This window comes from Prionailurus bengalensis, chromosome D1 (assembly GCF_016509475.1).
Source record: "Prionailurus bengalensis isolate Pbe53 chromosome D1, Fcat_Pben_1.1_paternal_pri, whole genome shotgun sequence".
Classification (NCBI taxonomy): Eukaryota; Metazoa; Chordata; class Mammalia; order Carnivora; family Felidae; genus Prionailurus; species Prionailurus bengalensis.
Genome location: NC_057346.1, coordinates 55,085,029 through 55,106,863, shown reverse-complemented (window position 1 = coordinate 55,106,863; position 21,835 = coordinate 55,085,029). Strand labels below are relative to the sequence as shown.

Here is a 21,835-nt window from a genome sequence, read left to right as displayed (position 1 = left end):
CAACCAACACAGCAGAAATAAAAACAATAATATCAGAATATTATAAGCAATTATATGCCAATAAAATGGGCAATCTGGAAGAAATGGACAAATTCCTAGAAACATATAAACTACCAAAACTGAAACAGGAACAAATAGGAAATATGAACAGACCAATAACCAGTAAAGAAATCTAATTTGTAATCAAAAATCTCCCAAAAAACAAGAGTCCAGGGCCAGATGGCTTTCCAGAGAAATTCTACCAAACATTTAAGGAAGAATTAACACCTATTCTCTTGAAGCTGTCCCAAAAAACAGAAATGGAAGGAAAACTTCCAAACTCTTTCTATGCATCCAGCATTATCTTGATTCGAAAACCAGAGACCCCACTAAAAAGGAGAACTATAGACCAATTTCCCTGATAAACATAGATGTAAAAATCCTCAATAAGATATTAGCCAACCAGATCCAATAGTACATTAAAAAATTATTCACCATGACCAAGTGAGATTTTTACCTGGGATGCAGGGCTGGTTCAATATCCACAAAATAATCAATGTGATTCATCACATCAATAAAAGAAAGGACAAGAACCACATGATCCTCTCAATAGATACAGAGAAAGCATCTGACAAAATACAGCATCCTTTCTTGATAAAAACCCTCAGGAAAGTAGGGTAGAAGGATCATACCTTGAGATCATAAAAGCCATTCGTATGAAAGACCCACGCTAATATCATCCTCAATGGGGAAAAACTGAGAGCTTTCCTCCTAAGGTAAGGAACAAGACAGGGATGTCCACTCTTGCCACTGTTATTCAACATAGTATTGGAAGTCTTAGCCTCAGCAATCAGAAAACACAAAGAAATAAAAGGCATCCAAATCAGCCAGGAGAGGTCAACCTTTCACTCTTTGCAGATGACACGATACGCTCTATGGAAAACCCAAAAGATTCTACCAAAAAACTGCTAGAACTGATTGATGAATTCAGCAAAGTTGCAGGATATAAAACAAATGCACAGAAATCTGTTGCATTCCTATACACCAATAATGAAGCAACAGAAAGAGAAATCAAGGAATCGATCCCACTGACAATTGCACCAAAACCCATAAAATACCTAGGAATAAATCTAACCAAAGAGGTGAAAAATCTATATGCTGAAAACTACAGAAAGCTTATGAAAGAAATTGAAGACACAAAAAATGGAAAAAGATTCCATGCCCCTGGATAGGAAGAACAAATATTGCTAAAATGTCAATCTACATACTCAAATGCAATCTACATACTCAATGCAATACCTATCAAAATAACACCAGCATTCTTCACAGATCTAGAACAAACAATTCTAAAATTTGTATGGAACCAGAAAAGACCCTGAATAGCCAAAGAAATGTTGAAAAAGAAAACCAAAGCAGGAGGCATCACAATCCCGTACTTCAAATTGTATTACAAAGCTGTACTCATCAAGATAGTATGGTACTGTCACAAAAACAGACACTCAGATCAACAGAACAGAATACAGAACCCAGAAATGGACCCACAAATGTATGGGCAACTAATCTTTGACAAAGCAGGAAAGAATATCCAATGAAGTAAAGACAGTCTCTTCAGCAAGTGGTGCTGGGAAAACTGGACAGCGACATGTAGAAAAATGAACCCGGACCACTTTCTTACACCATACACAAAAATAAACTCAAAATGGACCAAAGACCTATATGTAAGACAGGAAGCCATCGAAATCCTTGAGGAGAAACAGGCAAAAACCTCTCTGACCTTGGCCACAGCAACTTCTTACTCAACACGTCTCCAGAGGCAAGGGAAACAAAAGCAAAAATGAACTATTGGGACTTCATCAAAATAAAAAGCTTCTACATAGCGAAAGGAACAATCAGCAAAACTTAAAGGCAACCAATGGAATGGGAGAAAATATTTGCAAACAACATATCAGATAAAGGGTTAGTATCCAAAATCTATAAGAACTTATCAAACTCAACCCCCAAAAAACAAAGAATCCAGTGAAGAAATGGGCCAAAGACATGAATAGACACTTCTCCAAAGAAGACATCCAGATGGCCAACTCACACATGAGAAAATGTTCCACATCACTCATCATCAGGGAAATACAAATAAAAACCACAATGAGATACCACCTCACACCTGTCAGAATATCTAACATTAACAACTCAGGCAACAACAGATGTTGGTGACGATGCAGAGGCAGAGGATCTCTTTTGCATCATTGATGGGAATGCAAGCTGGTGCAGCCACTCCGGAAAACAGTATGGAGGTTCCTCAAAAATTAAAAATAGAAGTACCCTATGACCCAGCAATTGCACTACTGGGCATCTATCCAAGGGATACAGGTGTGCTGTTTCGAAGGGGCACATGCACCCCCATGTTCATAGCAGCGCTATCAACAATAGCCGAAGTATGGAAAGAGCCCAAATGTCCATTGATGGATGAATGGATAAAGGAAATGTGGTGTATATATATACAATGGAGGTTTTACTCGGAAATCAAAAAGAATGAATCTTGCCATTCACAACTAAGTGGATGGAACTGGAGAGTATTATGCTAAGCGAAATTAGTCAGAGAAAGACAAATATCATATGACTTCACTCATATGAGGAATTTAAGATACAAAACAGATGAACATAAGGGAAGGAAAGCAAAAATAATAAAAAAACAGGGAGGGGGACAAAACATAAGAGACTCTTAAATATGGAGAACAAACAGAGTGTTACTGGAAGGGTTGTAGAAGGGGGGATGGGCTAAATGGGTAAGGGGCATTAAGGAATCTACTCCTGAAATCACTCTTGGCACTATATGATAACTAACTTGAATGTAATTTAAAAAAAATAAATTAAATTTTTAAAAAAGATAATCTCTCTCCCTCTCCCTGTGCCCCTCCCCTGCTCAGTCTCTTTCTCTCTCTCTCTCAAAAAAAAAATTATGAGTAGAAGAGAAGAACATCACCACAGATCCATTTTCTATTTGAAAAAAGTAAAAGGAAAGGGAAATATACTCAAAATAGAAGTTCAGAAAAGAGAAATCCTCTGATTGGGAAATAGAGGTAAAACAAATATAATTTTCCACTGCTAAAAGGAAAAAGATACATTTTATGATCAACCATCCCATGGCCAGAGGGGTGAGAGAAGTGAGAATAAGAACAGACGTAAATCCAACAGCCTAGCTCATGGCTTGAGATGCAGAAAGGTATCTAAGGGTAATTTTTATTAAGTCCAATGAGATTTTAGATATATATATATATATATCTCCAAGGAAAACATTGGCTTTGAAGCATTTACAATCATCTGAAAAAAATTACTTTTAAATCTAAGAGAAAGGAACTATGGATTAAATTAAGCAGTGATTAATAACAGTTAAGTTTGGAAAAAGTTGCCATTTTATCCCCTGGTGCTTTTAATTCTGAAAAGCTGTTGCTAATTACATAGTTATAAATATAGACAATAATTTTAGTTTCTTCTTTTGCTTGGCTGTTTTAACTTGTTTTTATTTTTTATTTATTTAGGCATGTTCTTAATTATCTCATAAGAAATCTGGCTATCTGAACCACAAAGCTACTTATGAGGTACTGCAATGCTTCTAGTAATGGCTGAAGGAAATAAACAACTTTCTGATTTCTGACTTATATAAGAACAAAAACACCAAGCACACAAAAAAGTGTGTTGAATGATAACAGACTGGAGGTAAAGCAGAGGCTGACGACTATGTTCCACAGACAGGGACACAGTCTACACAAATGTTTGCTAGCAGAGGGAAGGAGGAAGACAGGGTGAGAAGGGTAAGAAGGGGAAAATAGGGGATTCAAAAAGAGCCACACAAAGAAATCCTGATATGAGGAGATGCTAATTAAAGTAGTCTGGTGGTAATGCAGATTTTATGCAAGGCAATACATGCCAAGAAAGACATGGTCAAACACTTACTTCAATCCTTTGTAGAACAACCTCTTGTAGTCAACATTTATTCTACTGATATTTTCTTTTGTAAGACGTTCAATGGAAAATAACTGGCCCACTTGCTGAAAACCAGGAGCTCTGCTTTGGACATACTGCCTATCAAAACTTGGCAACCAAAAAATCTGTAAGGAGAAAAAGGAAGTCTTTAGTGGATAATCAGCTCTCTAGGTACAAAGAGCCTCATTCCAGCACTGGTAACAGTCTATAGAGAGTAGAGAGAGATTCTAGCCCTTGGTGAAAGAGTCAACGTGGCCTAATACCATCCAATGAACTCTTATGATGGGACTTTCACCAGGGTTGTTCTGGAGTGAGATTTCTTAAAGTTAATATCCTGAGTCAAGGGCCCATTGTGTTCAGATAGCCCCACACTAGCCAAAGTGGATGAGGAGTTGGTAGGTGCAGATGAAAGGTAGGAATCCTATTTCCTCCAGCTGATGATGCTAAAAATCATCTTTGAGAGGGGTCATTTCCTGTCAATGGGGAATACTATTATGACTCATCTGTGGAAATAGTTCCATTTGCAAGAAGACACACATTTGTTTCACTCAGCACTCTACCATATTTTAATAACTTAAGAGATTTGGAATGATTGCCGAAGTGCAGAGAGTTGCTTCTGAAAAACATGATGAACAAATCTCTGCTCAAATAAGAACCAGCTCTTTCTTCTGTACCATTAATTAAAGTCAAATCCTCAAAGCCTTAGTGCTATCCAGGCCCCTTCTAATAGTTCTATGCTAGTGATGGTGCAGGTTACAATGTATAGTCATTACACACATACTTTTTTTTAACAGAGTGCTGTTTTTTCATTTGGTCTGGAGTAGCAAACAGCTTCTGTGTTTTTCCCCACTGAGATAAATTTAACTGGGTCATTCTTAGATTGCCACGTGTAGCTACATAAGCAACAATCTCTATTTCTACAGATAGCAAAATTATTTAGACATCCCAGGGAAGATCTACAAGCTAGGTCAGGTTCAATTGCTATGCTCCTGGGACATGCTACCCACCTCCCAACCTCTACCATAAATAATGAGACAGACATACCAGATGTTGCTCAATTTTAGAGGCAAGGATCACTCTTACTACATGGCGAATATACGTGTGTCTGAGAGGATGTTTTCGTGGAGGGGTATTAAGATCAAATATCACAAATTTTTTTTCCTTCTGTGCAAGTTCCAATAAGTCAGTTAGTTTTGGAATCCTCTGATTTTCTGCTTTTTCACGATCAGCCCTTGATAGGGGTTTCATGTGGTAAAATGGTTTAAACTAAAAACAAATACATCAGAGAATATATTGGCTCCTATCAAAAGCAATTTCCAATTCTCCTGCTAGATAGCCCCACACCCAGGCCTATCCCCACGTTGCTCCATTGTCATCCAACCCACCAGATCCTCTGAAATACTGGTCCTGAAATAACAGTTGCCAAGGAGAGAAATTGAATGTAATCTTAATAGGTAATTATGGTATTTGGAATGATTTCTTCTACGCTGTAGAACATGTCGTATTTGCATGGAAAGTCCTTAATATTTTTGTCCTGACCTTCCTTTTCAGATTTTTTTCTATAACTTGAAGTAATACAATCTCTTTTTATAAAAGTCACACTGGCTTCCCACATTTGCTCTCACTGTTCTAGTTATGTGTAATGGAAAAACAGGGTTTGGCTTAAGATTAAATTGGATTCAATCCCAGCTCTATCACTCATTGGTTTTCCTTGCCGTATCCACCTGTTAAATCTTATCCTAAACCTACAAAGCCCAGCTTAAACGCTACCCCCTTCATGAAGCCTTCCTTAAATATTCCTGAGCTAAAAAGACTTTGATGGTATTAAATTCCAAAAACTCATTTTTATGCCTCAGTTGTACATTTCATTTTGCCTTCTATTTATGTCTTAGGCCAGATTCAAATTTTGACTTCATATGCTTCTTTCTGTGTAACTGTGGTAAAGCCATTTAAATTCTCAAAGTTTTCATTGCCCAAACTATAAAATGGGGATGTGGAGAGGTAACCTATGTATTTCTCAGGATTATTTTGAATATTAAATATGATAAAATATTTACAGGTTCTATAAGCATGTCTAGTACATAGAAACGTGCAAAATTCACATTAGTTCCCTCACTCTCTACTGCTCCTACTGGAGTGTACCTTCCTTATGGCAGGAATTGTCATATATTCTTTGCAATATTTTTCAAAGAATTTCATTTTATACCTCAGTCCATACATCTATTAGCTATATTAAATTTAAAAATGGCTACTTTTATAGTCATTTATTTTAGATAATTTGTGGGTGAAGTCAGTGATAAAAGGCTATCTCTAAGAAGGAAACAGGACATGGGTCCTTTTCTCAAGACTCAAGTAATATCTTTTTCTACACGACTTTATCCTCATTCTCATTCTCACTCTAGATTTCTATTTCTTCCCCTTCCCCTGACCTCCCTCTTTTCAGCAAAGAATCATCATATTGCACAGTATCATCAAACTAGAACAGAAGCCAGATCATAGAAGTTGAAATAAATCATGGTCTAGACCTCAGTTGAGGTCTATTATTAAGGGTCTTCTTAATCCTCAGGAAAATAAAAAATTTGCCTCAGAATTCAAGAGTTTGGTAGATTCTTCCAGATACAGAACAACTGATTTCACTTAATTGTTAGACCTTCATGTGGGGAAAACTGTTAAAAGAGCAGAAAGAGAAACACCAAGACAGAACTGAAATAAATCAGCTGTGCATAATTTTTAAAATGTCCCTGAATGAGCAAAAAGAATAAGAAATACTCTATGGAAGGACATTCATAAAGCCTTTTCTTTAAGGATAAATTGAACAAAAAAATTTTAAAAAATAAATATTAAACAATAGGGTTTAAAACAGGATTCCAGTAAGCTTTAAATAGTAATTTGGGGTAGGTCTAACAGCAGAAGCAAATTGAGCCTCTTTTTTTTTGGTACATAAAATAGGAGACTTAGAAAAATAAACTGGAACGGGACAAAACCAGTTTAGACTATCTCCAACAAGTTGTTGAACTTTTTTTTTTAAAGCCCTAGAAAACAACAAGCTAGAAATGAAAACAAACTTGTGGTTCTCCACATAAAAACAACACTAAAAATGTCCTCATTCTCTATGCTTATGCTTAGAGAAATTACAAGTAGGAGAATCCAATGTACCCTATTGGTAAGAAATGGAACAATTATCCAAAATCTGCCCAATGATACCACTTAAAGGGAAACACTACTACCCAACATGTGATTCTGAAGATAACTATATATAAATATAGATGAACAATATAGCTTCTTGTTGATACTGGTGCCACTACCTTTACTATTAATACCACTACCATGGAAAATCAGACTGCTCAAAGTACCAAAACTATTCAAGTAGTGGGAATTTCTAACCATCTTAAATCCTTTTCCATGTCCCAACCTATAACTGTTACTTTTGTCAGAACTCTTCCTTCCCTATGGCACTTTCCTATAAATTTCATCATTAGGAATCTACTGTGCAAAAAGACCCACCAGAAGAAATATACTGCAGACAAAATATTTTCAGGAGTTGCAGAAAATTCTACTGCACATTATCAAATTATAGCATGGACATTAGTATATTGACTCCAAAACAAGCAAATAACGGGGCACAGAACTAGAACCCCATGAGGGGAAATGACAGAATAATTGAGAGTCAAACCAGTAAGGGTTCATATTGACTCTTTTGACACTGTTGCCTAAAATCCTCTTAATGCTGAAGCTAAGGAAGATCTAAACCAACTATAACAGATTTAATAAAATAAGGATTAATTATCCCTTGCTTTAGTCCAAGCAAAATGTCTGTTTTACCTGTTTAAAAAAAGAAAACCCAAAACTGAGATGGTAGAAGATACAGATTTGTCCCACATCTGTAAGCTATTAGCCAAAGAGTTATATACTTCATTTTCTAGTACTGCCTAATGCAAATACAATCTCTTTGGCCCTATCTCTACTTTCTTTCCTGTTTTAGCTGATGAAGACAATCAATATGTATTGCCTTCACCAGGGAACAATCAACAATTTACCTGGAAAATTATGCCTTAGACATTTACTGAAGCCCCATCCTACTTTTCTCAAGTGTTAAACCAAGATCATAGGGATATGCAATAAGACATAATTGAAATTGCAAGATCAACTACATATTCATGAAGCTTCTAAAAAAATTCTTTTAGGGGCACCTGGGTGGCTCACTGACTCGATTTCAGCTCAAGTCATGATCTCGTAATTTTGTAAGTTCAAGCCCTGCTTCAGGCTCTGGGCTGGCAGCACAGAGCCTGCCTGCGATTCTCTCTCTCCCTCTCTCTATGTCCCTCCCTTAGTCATGCCTGTCTCTTTCAAAAATGAAATAAAATAAACTTAAAATTAAAAAAATAAAAGAAAAAAATTTTAAATCTACAAAGTAACATTTCATTATCCAGGGTTCAGCAAACTTATTCTGTGAAGGGCCAGACACTAAGTATTTTTTACTTTGTGGGTCATACAGTCTCTGTCACAACTACTCAACTCTGCTTCTATAGTGCAAAAACAGCAAAAGACAATTCATAATGAATAAGCATGGCTGTGTTCCAAATAAAACACTTTACGGACCCTGAAATTTGAGTTTTATATCATTTTTACAGGTCATGAAACATTTTTCTTTTGACTTTGTTCAACCATTCAGAAATGTAAAAACAACTCTTATGAGCTCACAGTCTGTACAAAAATAGCCAGTGGCTGGATTTGTACAACAAACCATAGTTTGCCAACACTTGATCTAGACCATGATATACTGGCTGAGGAAGGACATATCTAATGAGAGATACAAATTATCCAAGGCCAAACACTAAGGACAATTAAATAATTTCTGGAATTAAGTGGATGTTGTAGCGTATATACAACAGACTGTTTTGAAACAGACCTCTCTGTATGATTAGACTTAATCAAACATTTTGGAACCATTTTCACAAAACATGGAAACCAAAAAAACCTTCAGTAATCTCAAAATATTTCTTCAACAATCATCTTTGCTGATCTTCTAGATCATAATAAACATTTCCTTTTGAAAGTACACAGAAGGGGAGGCCATGGTCTAAAAGTATTAATAAGCTGTAATAACAAAGACTCATTGCCTATTAATGCCCATTGATCCAGTATCAAGGTTTTTTATCTTTGCTTCAGAAGAAAATGCAGTCCTGGTCAAATTAGTCTAAGAATCTTCAGATGCTATACTAGTTTCATCTTTCTATTTTATGGAAACACATTCCATACAATCTCTTTTGTTAACCAAAAATACCCAATGTTTTATGTCAGTTAATTAATTATGAAATAGTCATTTTATTTTCTTGTATTGCCATTCACCAATATAACACTCTTCATACAGCAACTGTATTATCCTACCAAAGGAGAATCTCCTAATTTCTGTAATTTGAGAACTTTCCATGCTTGGAACAAACCTTTTGTGTGCTCCTATACCAAATCTTGATCTAATATTGTTTACTGACAGGTTTTATCTTAACAATTAAAAAAGATAATAATAAATGGATTATGCACATTCTTCATAATAAACTGATTTTTCCAGATTCTCTCACAAAATCCCAAATCTATTACCAGTTATCAAATTGGCTTGAGTGGCCAAAATTAGGGCCTTCTCTAGGGCATGTGAGAAGTTTTTTTACCTTTTTAGTTATCTGTATTAAACATGAATAACAAATACACAAACTACTGGGTGCCTTGAAGCTTCCCAAATAAATTGCTGTCCTAAAGGTAGAGGTCCACAGTAAAGAGACATTAGAAGAAATACTTTAGCAGATCATTATACTAAACAAAATGCTCTGACTAAAACGCTTAGACAAGGGCCTTTTATAAAGAACAAAGACCAATCTACGGGGTTTAGGAATTCCACCATTAATGCACAAAATTTGGCCCCCAATTCTGAAAAGAAACACTACAACTAATCAGGTTGCCAGATTCATGGTGGCTACCTTGTAGCACCAGTTAACCTTTTTTTCAAAAATTTTTTAAATGTTTGTTTAGAGCATGAGCAGGGGAGGGGCAGGGAGAGAGGGAGAGGGAGAGAGAGAGATTGAGAATCCCAAGCAGGCTCCACACTATCAACATGAAGCCCAGCACGGGGCTTGAACTCATGAACCAGGAGATCATGATCTGAGCTGAACCAAGAGTCAGACACTTAACAGACTGAGCCACTCAGGTGCCCCACACCAGTTAACTTCCAATGGATACTTCCCCAAAATCTTCATGACACAATTCATTACAGTAGGGATAAATTGGCTGCAATATCAAACAATAATAAGGTAACTATTCTATGACATCAGAAGTATGACCAGTTCTTTCCCCACCTGTAACCAACATAATCCTGGAAAAACTATAAAGTGAGAAATGAATTGGAACTTTGCACCAAAGGGCCCTTTGAGGTTCTCTAACATGGTTTTGTACAGTGTCTTCCCTCTGTGGACTATGAATTTATACTAGTAACCATGTTTACTTTTTGGTTGGGCTAAAGCATTTCCTTATTGAATAGTCACTGCAACTTAAAATAGCTTTAAAAACTATGACTATTTTTTGGTATTTATCCTATCTGGTATTCTCTCAGATTTTTGGATCTGTGGTTTGATGTCTGTCACTAATTATGGAAGATTTTCAACCATTATTACTTCAAATATTTTTTCTTCTCCATTTGGTATTCCTATTACACGTATGTTAATACCTTTTGTAATTTTCCCCATAATTCTTGGCTATTGTGTTCTTTTCAGTTATCTCTTTGTGTTTCAGTTTGGGAAGTTTCTGGTGATGTATCTTCAAGATTACTGATTCTTTCTTTATCTGTGTCCAATCTACTGATAATGTCCCCCCTAAATCTTGGCTATTGTATTCTTTTTCAGTTATCTCTTTGTGTTTCAGTTTGGGAAGTTTCTGATGATGTATCTTCAAGATTACTGATTCTTTCTTCATCTGTGTCCACGCTACTGATAAGCTCATCAAAGGCATTCTTCATTTCACTTAAATATTTTTTATTGGGGCGCCTGGGTGGCGCAGTCGGTTGAGCATCCGACTTCAGCCAGGTCACGATCTTGCGGTCCGTGAGTTCGAGCCCCGCGTCGGGCTCTGGGCTGATGGCTCAGAGCCTGGAGCCTGTTTCCGATTCTGTGTCTCCCTCTCTCTCTGCCCCTCGCCCATTCATGCTCTGTCTCTCTCTGTCCCAAAAATAAATAAACATTGAAAAAAAAAATTTTTTTTAAATATTTTTTATTTCTAGGCTTTCAATTCTTAGAATTTTCATCTCTCTGCTTACATTACTTATCTTTTCTTGCATGTTGTCTACTTTTTTCATTAAAGCTATTAACATAGCTATTAACATAGCCTACTTTTTCCATTAGATCTATTAGCATATTAATCATAGTTATTTAAAATTCTCTGATAATTCCAAAATCCGTGTTATATCTGGGGACTTTTTTTTTGTCTCTTCATATTGTGCTTTATCTTGTCTTAGTATATTAAAATTTTTTTGTTGGAAACTGGACATGAGGGGCGCCTGGGTGGCTCAGTCGGTTAAGCTCCAACTTCGGCTCAGGTCATGATCTCACGGTCCGTGAGTTCGAGCCCCGTGTCGGGCTCTGCGCTGACAGCTCAGAGACTGGAGCCCATTTCCGATTCTGTGTCTCCCTCTCTCTCTGCCCCTCCCCTGTTCATCCTCTGTCTCTCTCTGTCTCAAAAAAAATAAAATAAAATAAAATAAAAAAGAAACTGGACATGATGTCATGGATATGAGGGACTGAGATAATTATGTTTTTATATAGCTATAGGAACTAGAGGATTCAGTTTCTGTGTTTTGTTTTGTTTCCTCTCCTATTGTCTTTGGATTCCTTAAGAGCTCCTTCTTAGACAAAGTATGTTTTGCAGCCCTCTCAGTTGTAAGCCACTATTATTATATTGAAGCCCTATTCATGTGGTGATAAGGTGTTGGGAAAAGGAAGCATTCTACAATCTTATGATTAAATCTTGGCTTTTACTGAGTGTAAGTTCCAGAAGCATTTCCTAGTCTTTTTTTTTCTCTACCCTTACATGAGACAGGAAGATTAGAGTGAACTGGAGTTGACTAACTGCCCTTCCCACATGTTAGATAAGGTTCTGGAATAGTAGTTCTCCCTGAAGACTAGGGCTTTGCAATGGAGAACACTCAGGATGTTATTTCAAAAAAGTTACTTTTCTCCTCCTTCTACCCAAAACAGAAGTTTTTTCCCCAGTCCTCACTATGAAAACCTGAGGGGAGTCCTTGGAGGCAAAATGGGAGTCTATATAAAACTGGGTCCCCAAGAGTTTTTAATTCTCAAGCTAATCCACACTCAGCCTCCAGCATTAATCAAAATTACCAATAACTTAAACTGTTCCTACCAGTTCTTGGCCCCAGTGGCTTCTGCTTCTAGTAAACTGATCTTGGCTGTGATTCTCTGTACTCACCTTTCTCTCTAGATTGAGTGGCTCTGTCCAGAGTGATGGTTTGCCCTGTGATTTCAATTCTTTTATGGATCTAAAAAAGGCACTGATTTCCAATTTGTTTTGCATTTTCTCTCTCTCTCTCTCTCTCTCTCTCTCTCTCTCTCTCTCTCTCTCTTTTAAGGATGGGAGTTAGCACTTCCAAGCTCTTTATGTGTTGTAGCTGAAATGAGAAGTCCTCTCTGATTAGATTCAGGGTTTTTTGTTTTGTTTTGTGTTTCTTTAAATATTGACCTTGTTTCTTGTGTCCATACTAAATTCACCTATTAGTTCTTGAATATTTTTTGTAGATTCCTTGGGATTTTTTACACGGACAATGTCCCCTGCAAAGAGAAATAGTTTTATTTCTTCTTTTCCAGTCTGTATGCCTTCTTCCCTTATTGCACTGGCTAGGATTTACAATATGATGTTGAATAGGAGTGGTGAGACATTCTTCTTTTTTCCAAGTCTTAAGGACAATAAGTTCATTCTTTCACCAATAAGTATGATGTTAGGTATATTACAGAATTATCTTTATCAAGTAAAGGTAGTTCCTTTATATTTTTAGTTCTCTGAGAGTTTTTATCAAGAATTGAAGTTAAATTTATGAAATGATTTTTCTTCATGAATTGAGATTATACATTTTCTTCTTTGTGTGTTAACATGGTTAAATTAATTGATTTTCAACTATAAACCATGCATTGTCAGCATGATACCTCTTTGATCACAGTATATTATCATTTTTACATATTGCTAGATTCAGATTAACATTTTCTTAATGATTTTTATATCTGTATTCATGAGGTTTTATCAGTCTTGAGATTTCTTGAAAATGCCTTTTTATAGATTTGTTATAAGAGAAATTCTGGCCTCATAAAAATGTACTGGAGATTATTATTTTTTTATTTTATGGAAGAGAATTTAGAATTGGTATTATTTGTTTCTTGTGCATTTGGTAGAATTCACCAGTGAACACATCTACAAACTGGTTTCCTGTGGGATGTTTTTAAACTACAAATTCAGTTTCTTGAATAGATAGTCTTAAATAGGACTTAAATAGTCTTAAATAGTCTTAAATAGGACTATTTAGGTTACATATTTCTTCCTGAGTGAGTTTGGGTAGCTTGTGTATTTCAAACAATTGTTCCATTTCACCTAAATTTTCATGTTTATAAGCACAGCTGTTCATAGACAATGATGTGCTGCTAAATGCTTAACAAGGAGCTCTTGAGAAATAAAGAGATCTGACTGTAGTGCTTGTCAAGTTTTTGTTGGTTAAATACTATAACCATGCCTAATTTCATAACTGATATAACAATTGGTTCCAAAAATTCTGAAATTTAATAATTGGCTCTTAGGAACTAATATGAGCCAGCTCCACTATTACCAGTATTTCATTATTATCTTCTTTAATGTCTGGAAGATCTGAATGGATAAACCTTTATCTCTAATACTTGAAATTTGTGTCTTCTTTTTGTCCTGGTCACTTAGTTAGAAGCTTATCAGTTTTGTTGATCTCTTCAAAGAATAAGTTTCTTTCACTGACATTTTCTATTTCTCTGTTTCCATTCCACTGGTTTATGCTATTTATTACTTCTTTTCTTATTCTTATTTTTGGTTTAATTCACTGTTATTTTTCTAGTGTCTTAAACAGGAAGCTTAGATTACTGATTTGAGACTCTTCATTCCTAATATAAGCAGATAATCCCAAGGGGGTTTTCCTCTAAGCATAACTTTAGTTGAATTCTACCAGTTTCAATACGTTCTATTTTCATTCAGTTCAAAATATTATCTAATTTCCTTTGAGATACCCTATTTTATCTAGGGTTTCTTAGAGCTATGTTTTTAAAAACATTTGGGAATATTTTTAAAGAACCAAACAATTTCTGGAGCTGAAGAACTTAATAAATGAGATGAAGAATGTATTAGAAAACATTAGAAATAGAGCAAATCAAATGGAAGAAATAAGCAAGCTGAAAAACAGGAATCTTGAAATGATTCAGGTAGGAAAGAGACAGCTAAGACTTTTAAAAAGTGAAGAAACCCTATGAGAACTATCAGACTCCCTTAGAAGAGCCAAAATAAGAATAATGGGTATACCAGAAGAGAAAGGGGCAGAGAGTTTATTTAAAGAAATCACAGTGGAGGGGTGCCTGGGTGGCTCAGTTGGTTAAGCATCCAACTTCGGCTCAGATCATGATCTCGTGGTTCAGGAGTTCAAACCCCGTGTCAAGCTCTGTGCTGACAGCTAGAGCCTGTAGCCTGCTTCTCCCTCTCTGGATTCTGTGTCTCCCTCTCTCTCTCTGCCCCTCCCCTGCTTGTGCTCGGTCTCTCTCTCTCTCAAAAATAAATTTTAAAAAATTAAGAAAAAAAAAAAAGAAGTAACAGGGGAGGGGTGCCCAGGTGGCTCAGTCATTGAAGCATCGACTTCGTCTCAGGTCATCTGGAGTCTGCTTCAGATTCTGTCTCCCTCTCTCTTTACCCCTCCCCTGCTTGTGCTCTGTCTCTCTCAAAAATGAAAAACTAAGAAAGAGAAAGAAAGAAAGAAAGAAAGAAAGAAAGAAAGAAAGAAAGAAAGAAAGAAAGAAAGAAAGAACGAACAGTGGAGAACTTCTCAAACCTGTTGAAAGAGTTGGGACACAAAAGTCCATGGAGCCAATACATCACCTTATTATCTCAATGCAAAGACCTTCTCCAAGACACATTATAATAAAGCTGTCAAAAGTCAATAATAAGGAAATGTGAGAGGCTGCCAAGAGTTTTTTTAAAGTAGCCTACAAAGGAACCCCTATTAGACTATGAGCAGATTTCTAGGCCAGAAGAGAGTAGAATGACATATTCAGGGTACTGAAAGATTGAAAACTGCCGGTCCAAAATACTTTATCCAACAAAGTTATCCTTCAGATATGAAGGAGAAATAAAGACTTTCCCAGACAAACAAAAGCTAGTGGAGTTTACCACCACTAGACCTACCTTACAAAAAATGCTGAAAGGAGCTTGTCTACCTGAAATGACACATGTACACAAAAACTCTGAGTAAGGTGATACAAAGGCAGAATCAGAACACTAACTGTATTTTAGAATATGATGTTAAACAATTATAGCACAAAGGTTAAAGAAAAAGAGCATTAAAAATAACTATAACTACTACAATTTGGTAACAAACTCACAACATAAAAGGAGATCGTTTCTGACAGCAAAAATATGAAAGGGGAAGAGTAAAAGTATAGAATCTATATAGACAAAAATAAATTGCTATCAGCAGAAAAAGGAGTATTTTATCTAACATTTTATGAAAACTTCATAATAACCACAAAACATAAACCTAGAGCAGAGACACAAAACACCAAAAAAAAAGTGAAACCCATGGGGCTCCTGGGTGGCTCAGTCAGCTGAGCAACCAACTTCTGCTCAGGTCATGATCTCATGGTTTGTGAGTTCAAGCCCCACACTGGGCTCACTGCTGTCAGCATGGAGCCTGGTTTGGATCCTCTGTTCCTCTCCCTCTCTGCTCCTCCCCCATGCACACTGTCTCAAAAATAAATAAACATTAAAAAAAAACTTTTTAAAGGTGAAACCCAGCAAACCATTATGGAAAACCACCAACCTTAAAAGGTAGACAGAAACACAAGAAAAAAGAAATAATGGAGATACAAAATAATCAGAAAAAAAAGATAAAATGTAAGTCCTTACCTATCAGTAATCACCTTAAAAGTAAATGGATTGAAGTCACCAATTAAAACACAATTAAGACAAAGAGAGGCTGGATGAATAAAAAAAGAACATATGCTGCCTTTAGGAAGACTCATTTCAGCTCTAAAGACACAAACAGGTTCAAAGTGATGGGGCAGAAGATGATATTCCAAGTAAATAAACAAAAGAAAGCATGTATAGCCATATTTCTATCAGACAAAATAGACTTCAAGCCAAAAATGTTAACAAGAGGCAGAAAATAACACTATCTAATGATAAAGGGGTCAATACATGAGGAACACAAAATAATCATAAATATGTATGCTTCCATCACCTGAGCACTATTTTTAAATTTTATTCCAATAGAGTTAACATAGTGTTATGTCAGTTTCAGACGTACAATATTGTGATTCAACAATTCTATATATTACTCAGTGCTCATCACGATAAACGTATTCATATTCCCTTTCACATATTTCACCCACTCCCCAACTAACCTCCCTTCTGGTAACCATCTACAGTAAAACCTTGGGGTTTTTTTGAGTAACTTGTTCTGTCAGTGTTCTGCAAGATGAGTGAACATTTCTAATGAATTTTAACTTGATAAATGAGCAATGTCTTGTAATACAAGTAGCACATGACACCAGACATCACATGATTACAACTGAGCCAATGGTTCTTTCTCTTTCACTGTGGGATTGTGGGTGATTGTCTACCATGCTCAGCCTCAGTGTTTGGCAGAGATCAGTGATATTTCAGAACACTGGAAGGTACCCACAACTAGCACTAGGGTACTTTTTTGTCACTAAAGCACCTATGGACAGTACTTTGCTTTTCCATACAAAAGTAAGCTTAGGAATGCTTTGCTTCATTCTAGATCATTGGATAGGTTCCTTGCTAAAGTTGCATGAAAACAAAAAAATTACATTGAGCCAATAGCAGTGATTCCATCAATGATAGTGAAAATTGTCCTACACAATAACCCTCCTCTTTTGCCTCCCTCACACCAGCCATGAAGGTTTTCAAAGATAAGTGGAGACTAATTTATTTTTTTATACATTTTATATTTTATTTATTGTTTTGTATTATATTACAGTATTATAATCATTTTTAATATGAAATTTATTGTCAGATTGGTTTCCATACAACACCCAGTGCTCATCCCAACAAGTGCCCTCCTCAATGCCCACCACCCACTTTCCCCTCCCTCCCACCCCCTGTCAACCCTCAGTTTACTCTCAGTTTTTAAGAGCCTCTTATGGTGTGCCTCCCTCCCTCTCTAACTTTTTTTTCCCCTTCCCCTCCCCCATGGTCTTCTGTTAAGTTTCTCAGGATCCACATAAGAGTGAAAACATATGGTATCTGTCTTTCTCTGTATGACTTATTTCACTTAGCATAACACTCTCCAGTTCCATCCACGTTGCTACAAAAGGCCAGATTTCATTCTTTCTCATTGCCAAGTAGTATTCCATTGTGTATATAAACCACAATTTCTTTATCCATTCATTAGTTGATGGACATTTAGGCTCTTTACATAATTTGGCTACTGTTGGAAGTGCTGCCATAAACACTGGGGTACAAGTGCCCCTATGCATTAGCACTCCTGTATCCCTTGGGTAAATTCCTAGCAGTGCTATTTCTGGGTCATAGGGTAGATGTATTTTTAAGTTTTTGAGGATCCTTCACACTATTTTCCAGAGTGGGTGCACCAATTTGCATTCCCACTAACAGTGCAAGAGGGTTCCCATTTCTCCACATCCTCTCCAGCATCTATAGTCTCCTGGTTTGTTCATTTTAGCCACTCTGACTGGCGTGAGGTGGTATCTCAGTGTGGTTTTGATCTGTATTTCCCTGATGTGGAGTGACATTGAGCATTTTTTCATGTGCCTGTTGGCCATCTGGATGTCTTCTTTAGAGAAGTGTCTATTCATGTCTTCTGCCCATTTCTTCACAGGATTATTTGTTTCTTCGGTGTGGAGTTTGGTGAGTTCTTTACAGATTTTGGATACTAGCCCTTTGTCCAATATGTCATTTGCAAATATATTTTCCTATTCCATTGGTTGCCTTTTAGTTTTGCTGTTTTCTTTGCAGTGCAGAAGCTTTTTATCTTCATGAGGTCCCAATAGTTCATTTTTTCTTTTAATTCCCTCGCCTTTGGAGAGGTGTCAAGTAAGAAATTGCTGCGGCTGAGGTCAGAGAGGTTTGTTTCCTGCTTTCTCCTCTAGGGTTTTGATGGTTTCCTATCTCACATTCAGGTCCTTCATCCATTTTGAGTTTATTTTTGTGAATGGTGTAAGAAAGTGGTCTTTTTTCCTTCTTCTGCATGTTGCTATCCAGTTCTCCCAGCACCATTTGTTAAAGACACTGTCTTTTTTCCGTTGGATATTCTTTCCTGCTTTATCAAAGATTAGTTGGCCATACATTTGTGGGTCCAATTCTGGAGTCTCTATTCTATTCCATTGGTCTATGTGTCTGTTTTTGCCCCAATACCATGCTGTCTTGATGATTACAGCTTTGTAGTAGAGGCTAAAGTCTGGGATTGTGATGCCTCCTGCTTTGGTCTTCTTCTTCAAAATTACTTTGGCTATTCGGGGTCTTTTGTGGTTCCATACAAATTTTAAGATTGCTTGTTCTAGCTTCGAGAAGAATGCTGGTGCAATTTTGATTGGGATTGCATTGAATGTGTAGATTGCTTTGGGTAGTATTGACATTTTGACAATATTTATTCTTCCAATCCATGAGCATGGAATGTTTTTCCATTTTTTTTGTATCTCCTTCAATTTCCTTCATAAGCTTTCTATAATTTTCAGCATACAGATCTTTTACATCCTTCGTTAGGTTTATTCCTAGATATTTTATGCTTCTTGGTGCAATTATGAATGGGATTAGTTTCTTTGTCTTTCTGTTGCTTCATTATTAGTGTATAAGAATGTAACTGATTTCTGTACATTAATTTTGTATCCTGCGACTTTGCTGAATTCATGTATCAGTTCTAGCAGACTTTTGGTGGAGTCTGTCGGGTTTTCCGTGTAGAGTATCATGTCATCTGCAAAAAGTGAAAGCTTGACTTCATCTCTGCCAATTTTGATGCCTTTGATTTCCTTCTGTTGTCTGATTGCTGATGCTAGCACTTCCAACACTATGTTAAACAACAGCGGTGAGTGGACATCCCTGTCTTGTTCCTGATCTCAGGTGGAAAGCTCTCAGTTTTCCCCCATTGAGGATGATATTAGCTGTGGGCTTTTCATAAATGGATTTTATGGTGTTTAAGTATATTCCTTCTATCCCGACTTTCTCAAGGGTTCTTATTAAGGATGCTGAATTTTGTCAAATGCTTTTTCTGCATCGATTGACAGGATCATATGGTTCTTATCTTTTCTTTTATTAATGTGATGTATCACATTGATTGATTTGTGAATGTTGAACCAGCCCTGCAGCCCAGGAATGGATCCCATTTGATCATGGTGAATAATTCTTTTTATATTCTGTAGAATTCCATTTGCTAGTATCTTGTTGAGAATTTTTGCATCCATATTCATCAGGGATATTGGCCTGTAGTTCTCTTTTTTTCACTGGGTCTCTGTATGGTTTGAGAATCAAAGTAATGCTGGCTTCATAGAATGACTCTGGAAGTTTTCCTTCCCTTTCTATTTTTTAGAACAGCTTGAGAAGGATAGGTAATATCTCTGTTTTAAATGTGTGGTAGAATTCCCCAGGGAAGCCATCTGGTCCTAGACTCTTATTTGTTGGGAGATTTTTGATAACTGATTCAATTTCTTCACTGGTTAAGGGTCTGTTCAAGTTTTCTATTTCTTCCTGTTTGAGTTTTGGAAGTGTATGGGTGCTTAGGAATTTGTCCATTTCTTCCAGGTTGTCCAGCTTTTTGGCCTATAATTTTTCATAGTATTCCCTGATAATTGCTTGTATTTCTGAGGGATTGGTTGCAATAATTCCATTTTCATTCATGATTTCATCTATTTGGTTCATCTCCCTTTTCTTTTTGAGACGCCTGGCTAGAGGTTTATCAATTTTGTTTATCTTTTCAAAAAACCAACTCTTGGTTTCATTGATCTGCTCTACAGTTTTTTTAGACTCTATATTGTTTATTTCTGCTCTGATCTTTATTATTTCTCTTCTTTTTTTTTTTTTTGGAAAGGTCCTTTTAAATTTTTTTTTTTTCAACGTTTATTTATTTTTGGGACAGAGAGAGACAGAGCATGAACGGGGGAGGGGCAGAGAGAGAGGGAGACACAGAATCGGAAACAGGCTCCAGGCTCTGAGCCATCAGCCCAGAGCCTGACATGGGGCTCGAACTCACGGACCGTGAGATCGTGACCTGGCTGAAGTCGGACGCTCAACCGACTGCGCCACCCAGGCGCCCCTTATTTCTCTTCTTAAACTGGGCTTGGGGTGCTTTATTGTTCTGCTTCTATTTCCTTTAAGTGTGCTGTTAGATTTTGTGTTTGGGATTTTTCATGTTTCTTGAGATAGGCCTGGATTGCAATGTATTTTCCTCTCAGGACTGCCTTCGCTGCATCCCAAAGTGTTTGGATTGCTGTATTTTCATTTTCGTTTGTTTCCATATATATTTTAATTTCTTCTCTAATTGCCTGATTGATCCATTCATTCTTTAGTAGATGGATCCATTCATTGATCCATGCTTTTGGAGGTTTTCCAGGCTTTTTCCTGTGGTTGATTTCAAGTTTCACAGCATTGTGGTCTGAAAGTGTGCATGGTATGATCTCAATTCTTTCATTCTTATGAAGGGCTGTTTTGTGACCCAGTATGTGATCTATCTTGGAGATTGTTCCATGTGCACTTGAGAAGAAGTATATTCTGTTGCTTTGGGATGCAGAGTTCTAAATATATCTGTCAAGTCCATCTGATCCAATGTATCATTCAGGGCCCTTGTTTCTTTATTGACCGTGTGTCTAGATGATCTATCCATTGCTGTGAGTGGGGTGTTAAAGTCCCCTGCAATTACCACATTCTTATCAATAAGGTTGCTTATGTTTGTGATTACTTGTTTTATATATTTGGGGGTTCCCATATTTGGCACATAGACATTTATAATTGTTAGCTCTTCCTGATGGATAGACCCTGTAATGATTATATAATGCCCTTCTTCATCTCTTGTTACAGACTTTAATTTAAAGTCTAGTTTGTCTGATATAAGTATGGCTACTCCAGCCTTTCTTTTGAGTTCTAGTAGCATGATAGATAGTTCTCCATCCCCTCACTTTCAATCTGAAGGTGTTCTCTGGTCTAACATGAGTCTTTTGTAGACAGAAAATAGATGGGTCTTGTTTTTTTATCCATTCTGATATCCTATGTCTTTTGGTTGGAGCATTTGGTCCATTTACATTCAGTGTTATTATTGAAAGATACGGGTTTAAAGTGTTTGTGACGTCTGTAGGTTTCATGCTTGTAGTGATGTCTCTGGTACTTTGTGGTCCTTGCAACATTTCACTCACAGAATCGCCCTTAGGATCTCTTGTAGGGCTGGTTTAGTGGTGATGAACTCCTTTAGTTTTTGTTTGTTTGGGAAAACCTTTATCTCTCCTTCTATTCTGAATGACAGATGTGCTGGATAAAGGATTCTTGGCTGCATATTTTTCTGTTCATCACATTGAAGATTTCCTGCCATTCCTTTCTGGCCTGCCAAGTTTCAGTAGATAGGTCTGCTACTACTCTTAGGTGTCTA

At 36.7% G+C, this 21,835-nt stretch overlaps 1 protein-coding gene across 3 annotated transcripts in view; it reads right to left on the bottom strand.

Moving 5' to 3' along the window:
- Window positions 1–21,835, bottom strand: part of GDPD4 (glycerophosphodiester phosphodiesterase domain containing 4) — a 157,529-nt gene that overhangs the window by 51,795 nt on the left and 83,899 nt on the right. For 2 of the 3 annotated variants that reach the window (XM_043580148.1, XM_043580149.1), the window contains 2 exons: window positions 5,002–5,223; window positions 3,928–4,082 (listed from right to left, as the gene is read on the bottom strand). In XM_043580148.1, coding sequence (XP_043436083.1) covers window positions 3,928–4,082; window positions 5,002–5,223 — 377 coding nt within the window. The remainder of the gene's footprint in view (window positions 1–3,927; window positions 4,083–5,001; window positions 5,224–21,835) is intronic. The other variant, XM_043580150.1, reaches the window with a different exon arrangement.